The sequence below is a fragment of the Nicotiana sylvestris genome, chromosome 12 (genome assembly GCF_000393655.2).
Source record: "Nicotiana sylvestris chromosome 12, ASM39365v2, whole genome shotgun sequence".
Taxonomy (NCBI): domain Eukaryota; kingdom Viridiplantae; phylum Streptophyta; class Magnoliopsida; order Solanales; family Solanaceae; genus Nicotiana; species Nicotiana sylvestris.
In genome coordinates this window covers 119,598,061-119,604,336 of record NC_091068.1, presented here as the reverse complement: position 1 = coordinate 119,604,336, position 6,276 = coordinate 119,598,061, and the positions used below count along the sequence as shown (strand labels likewise).

General features: G+C 36.6%; 1 protein-coding gene across 1 annotated transcript; it reads right to left on the bottom strand.

Moving 5' to 3' along the window:
- Positions 1 to 748: 748 nt before the first annotated feature.
- On the bottom strand, positions 749 to 1,495 carry LOC138883616 (uncharacterized). The gene has a single exon (XM_070164311.1). It carries the CDS (start codon positions 1,493 to 1,495, stop codon positions 749 to 751), a length of 747 nt encoding a protein of 248 aa, XP_070020412.1.
- Between the last annotated feature and the right edge of the window lie 4,781 nt (positions 1,496 to 6,276).

Sequence of the window (6,276 nt, the reverse complement as noted above, 5' to 3'; positions counted from 1 at the left end):
CTTGGGGGGACTATATAATATACACAGGCATGTGTATAAAGAAGGCAAAGAAGGTTGGGAAATAGCCTGAAAAGTTCACTCATTGAATGAGTCAAGTGCAGAGCAAAGTCACGAGCTAAGGCCAAAGAAAAACCTTACCATAGTTAGAGTAAATGCAATGTACTGAAACGGGTTATAAATAAAAACCTTGTATCTATTTTTCTTTTTTAAATCTGTTATAAGAAAAATAGTTACGAGAAAGTTATAGATATAATTCAAATACATGTAAAGTGTTATTCAAAACTAGACAAAGTTCAAATAAAACCTTGTCAAAGTTATTTCAAGAAACATGTGTATTCCTATTTCTTTTATCGTATATTAACACCATTATGAAATTGAGACGTCTTCTTCATTAAGTGTCGAATATAAAAGGGCCCTCTTTTATAAAATTCATGATTAATTTAAGTATTCATGAAGTTAACAGAAGCATTTTTGAAGAATAAAAATGTAAGTTATTCAGTAAGTCCTTAGAAATAAAGGCAAGAATAAACAAAACAGAAGTTCAAATAGTAATGTAAACTTCTTAATATTAGAAAGTTTAGACTAAGTATGAACTTAGTCATAAACCAAAAATTATTTATACATATTGCCCCATAAAAGGTCTGGGGACTTAAGTTTCCAAAACAAACCCTCAAATGAGACCAAGGGTTATAACCATATTTCACCAAAAAGAAAAAAAATACAACACAAAGGAGTTCAAATAAACTTTTCATTGACTTGATGAAGGGACTGAAGCATGGACCTCAACAACAGTGGGCTCAGCTTGGCTTGAAGGAGTGGGGATACCCGTATCTATTTCAACATTTTCAGAACCTTCGGCTACGGGAGAAGAAAAATCTTGGTTTTGCTGAGCCTTCTCAATAGTCTCTTTGATCTTGGCTAACTCAGATTCCAAGTTAAAATTCTCTTGGCTAGCTTCAACAAGGGTATCGCGGTGAGAATTCAAAAACGCCCAACTCACTTCAATGGCAGATTTATCTTCAAGGATCTCGTAGTCTCTTTCCCAATCAGCAATTTCATTTTTTAACTTTTCATTTTCAGCCAAGGCAGATTCATAAGAAGCTTGAAGAAAGGCGTGAGAATTTTCTAAGGAACAAACCTTATCAGAAGATACCCGGAGGTCTTCCTGAGTTTGGGTCAAATTTTGCACAAGTTCACCAGCATATGCTTCCTTCTCAGCCAAGAGATCCTTCAACTCTCTGATCTCTTCACTTGCCTTAGAAAACTGCTCGGAAAAAGAGGTTTCAAGACGAGCCTTCTTCTTATCTGCTTGACTTGAGGAAGCCTTTTCAACTGCCAATTCCGAAGTCAAGGCCCGCACCTGCTGCTCCAAGGTACTCTTACTTTTTTCTAAGAATTCCACATCAATCTGAAGACTTTCATACTGTTCCTTCCAATTATACGCCTCCAATTGATAATCACGCACTAACTTCTCTAAGAGAGTAACCCTTCTCATAATCTCCGTGCCGATGAGGTTGGCCTAAAAAAAATAAGGGAAAGAGAAAGAAATGAGAATCCTGAAGATAAAAAAATGGCAAAGTAAAAGTTTGAAGAAAGGAATACATTCAAAGAAGCATGCACTAGTTATTCATCAAGGTCAAAGAACTATGGCTGTCTAGCTTAGTTCTCTCAATAGGACCAATTAAAGGCTTTAGCCACACGTTAGCTTGACCTGATTTCCTTAAAAGGTTACCCTCAGCGGGGACTTCAATAGTAACTTGCCTCATAGCACCACTCCTACTTGAGGAACCAACCTCAGTACGATGAATGGGTGGAGGGGGAATTGTTGAAGAAGGAACAGTAAAAGCAGTAAAAACAGCCTGGGGAGGAACGGAAACAGCCACGATCGGCAAGGAAGGAGTCACAGGAATGGTAGTAGAAAAAGAAGCCAGGAGTGCTTCATCAGAAATTGGACCTAATCTTTCACTATCAAACCCGCGGTCAAAAAGCTGCTTAACAGAATCATGAGCAGCAGCGGGAGCATCATCAACATCATCAGGGATCACTACCGGGGCTTCAACAGACTTGGTAAGAGGAATAGAACGGCGGGGGGATGCTTCTACTTCATCATCGAAAATAATACGTCTACGAGCCTGTGGACTTATTATCAAGGAACCCCCGTCTTCATCTTCTTTGGAGATTTGGTCATCAACGACTTTTCTTTTCGATGAAGAGCCCAAAATTATTTCTTTGGCCCTTTCCAAAGAAATACGAGAAGTCGCAACGCCTCGGCACTAATCCCTCGAACTGCAAATCCTGATAGAAAGAAGGATTAAAATCAGTTCAGGAAAAAGACACTGAGGATTTAAATAAAAACTCTTAGTAAAAGAATTTTTCCTTACCATGAGTTTTTACTTTCCAACCAAAATGGTGAGAAAGATTTTTTCCAAGATCTACCCTTCACTAGGGCTATATTCAGCAACTTTCGTACCCAATCGCGGAAATTGGAAATTTCTTCAACAATTCCCATGGTTACTGGAAAAGAAAAGCAAAATTAGAATAATAATCTTCAAAACTGAGGAAAAAGGTATGAGACAGTTACTGAAAAGAAGACTCACGTGCAAAATTCCACTTCTCAGGGAAGGGAACGTTCTCATCACCCACTAAACCAATAGTGGGGGCAACAACAAACCTGGCATACCAGCCACGGTCTCTGTCATCTTCGGGGCTAACCAAAACTCTTTTGCTCCTTGCTACTAGTGTAAAAACACCATTGCGAAAGAGTTTGGGGGAGTAAAGATGAATTAGATGGGAGAAAGTAAAAGGCACACTGGCCATATTGTTCAAATGCCTCAAACAAACAACTACCCTCCATACTATTGGGCCAATTTGACTTAATCAAACATCGAAGAAACGACAAAACTCGAGAATAACAGGATCAATAGCAGGTTTGAATCCTAATGTGAAAGGGTACGTATAGACAAAGGAAAATCCAGTTAAATAGGAGGTGATTCTTTGATTTGGATTGGGAATAATGATAGGAAAGTCATGACTCCAATGACAGTCATTACGAACTAGAGAAATTAGACCTTCTGTGATTTGAGTTGGATAGATATCAGCACGATCTAAAGAGGACACTTGATTTCTGAAGGACTCCCTATCATTATAGAAAGATAGTTCAGCAGGAACTATTTCATCCACTGTGGGTTCACGAACAGGCTCATAGGGTTCTTTTCCTTTAGAAGAAGATCTTTGAGAAAAAAACCTCTGGTTCTAAAAGTAGGACTAGAACCAGACGAAGGAAGAGAAGAACCACGCAGAGATGAAGATCCTAAATTACGAAGCCTACCCCCTCTTCTACTCCTACTGGGGGCATTAGGGAAGCTATCAACTATGGGGACCCTTTTTGGGTTAGGGTTTGATGAAGACATGATAGTACGAGCAAGAAGCAAACAAAGATTCGAGAATTGGATATTCAGAGAACTTTATGAGGTAAAGACAAAGAAGAAAACTATATTTATACTAAGAAGCAACCATCAAAAGAAAAGGTACAATGATGGAAAGGTCAAAATGAGAACTGACGCTTCATGATTAGTGAAGCTGTGAAAAAAGCCCTAAAAAGTGTTGCAAAGTTGCAAAACCAGTAAAAGGGTGCCACTTGTGAAGAACATTAAATGGAAGTGATAATTGAAGCGTCGATTCTATCATAGCGTTAATGGTGACAAAAATTTCCGCTTTAATGAATTCCACTTCCCAAATATTCAATTGATGAATAAATGTCAAGTGGGGGACTATCTATATTGGGAAAAATTGATTTTACATATTGAAGTGATTGAAAGATGACGTGTCATGACATGGAGGCTGGTCAAAGGTTGATGATTAGAAAAGAGGCATGAGTTGCAACAGATACGAGCAGAGACACATGAAGAGGCACGAGCGGTTATTCAGAAGACTCAACGCTCGTCCCTATTTAATCCAAAAATCAAGGAGAATGAATCTGACAGCACAAGAGAGTACAAATACAGTATTTAATAAGCATTAAATACTAAAAATGTTAGGGAATTTGTATTGAATCACAATGATTATGTAACGTAGTATTTAATGCCTTTAATTGTCTATAATGGCCTTATTATGACAAAGGCATAACGTATAACTTGGAGATAGCTATAAAAAGAAGAGAATGGATCATTTGTAAGGACACGAAATACTATCTGAATACATTGGGTTACTTTGTTTTCTTATGATTATCTTATTGTTGGCAAAATCACTTTCCTTTATTCATTCTTTGATTATCAGTAACCTGAGTTCTTCTAAATTAAGGCTTTAACCAAAATTCCATTTTTTGGTTAAACAGACATATTTTCTAATAGACAGATCAATCAAACGTGACAAAGAAATGTAGCTAATTTAAAAAAAAAAGAATTGAGTTGTCAAATTAAAAAAAAGGAATAAATGTTAATAGAGAGGATAAATCAGAAGTGAAAGTGAAGGTGTGTACGAGAGAGTTGCCAACTTCACTCCTAATTTTCAAATAATAAATAGCAATTACTAAATAAATTTTTCAATACCAAATAGCAATTTGAGAGAGAAATAAGAGATTTGTGTTAAAATAAATAAGAAGAAGGGTATTTGTTTAAGATTAGGGTAAATGTACAATTTTATAATTAAACTTAAGGATTAAATATAAATTAAAAAGGGGTATAAGGTGATTTAGGGGGTAGGAGGGCCACAATGGCTGTATATGGCGATTGCGCAATGGTGATTTCCGGAGAAGAACCTTTGGGTAACAACTTTTAAGAAAAAATAAGATTTAATACCGGGCCAGGACAGGATCGATTTGGATGGAAATTTTGGCGGGCCAGTGGGGCCGGTCCAATATGGGTGTTTATCGGGCGGGCGGGCTGAACAGGAAAAACTCTAGCCTGTTTGGTTAGCGGGCGGGCTATTAGCGGATTGGGGATAGCGAGCTCTTAGTGAGCTGTGTTTTTTCGGGGTTTTGTGGGCCCGTACGGGTTAGGGCTCAAACGGGCTCGAGCGGGCTGGGCTCCAGTTTTTTTCTTTTTTTTTTTTAAATTTAAATTTTATTTTTCTTATTCAATGTTATTGATAGTTAAGTATTTGCAATCTTTTAAGGGTTAGAATTAAACTTTGAAGTTTAAAGTTTTAAATTTGAAATTTGTATTTTAAAATTATAAAATTGAAATTAGAAAGTATGTGGCTACAAAAAATTATTTAATAAGAGTATAAGATCAATAGGTAATATAACAAACAAACTCCGAAGGCTTTTATTTATATTTTTAATACTTCAAATTAATTTGCAAGTTCTTTTTTGATTTTTTTATCTTTGAACTTGCAAATTAAAACTTAAAAGTTTACAATAATTATAAAAAATAAGAAATAGTACATCACATGCTTTGCATCATTTTTGTAAGTTCTTCCATGTCAACATGAGGTTCTTGGTTTCCGGCATTGGTTGAATCGGAACCATAAACCACTATATCTCCAATTTCTTGGTCCTCTTCTTCGTCTACCTCGTCACGCCCTTGATTTCGCCGTTCTGATCTTATCCAATCTCTGAAGCACACGAGAATTTCCAAAGTGTTGTTGCCCAATGAATGACGGGTATCTCCTAGCTACTACCTTGATTGGCTAAATGCGCTCTCTGATGCGTCTATTGAAATCGACACATTTAGCACGTCTTGAGCCATGGCCGAAAGAACAGGAAATTGATTTGAGTTGCTCCTCCACCAACCCAGTAGTAGAAAATCCTTTGTGAGGGGCTCTAGTGACTTTTGCAAGTACAATTGTAGTTCATCAATATTCCTGCTACTGGTTTGTTGATGCTCTCCTAGTGTAGACCAAATCTGATAATCTTGAACACAATCATCATCATCCATAGTTGTTTCAGATGTTGAAGGATTAGTTGAAGGAATATTTGCATCTATAACCGAAGAAGCATCAACAATATTAGCATAATAATTATATAAAGTTTGTAAATGTGTGTGTAGCTCAGAAATACAAGTGTCAATATCAGGAGTTTCAGTTGGGCCAATATCCATATAAGTATATAAAGCTCTAATTAATTGGCGACACTTTATCATTTTGACAGTAGGGTTTAAAATAGCACCAATTAGGTAAATATAGGGAATTGGGTAGAAATACTTTTTAAACTTATCTAGCATAGATTCAACAACAATAGCATATCCTTCTTTCTGCTTCATATTATGTAGTAAAAGAGAAATTTCAGCAATATGAACTAAACCATTTGAAATGGTAGGATAATAAGCTCCAGAAAAC

Excerpts from the sequence above, each read along its gene's own strand:
- LOC138883616 (XM_070164311.1), bottom strand. The coding sequence starts at position 1,495 with ATGAGAAGGGTTACTCTCTTAGAGAAGTTAGTGCGTGATTATCAATTG.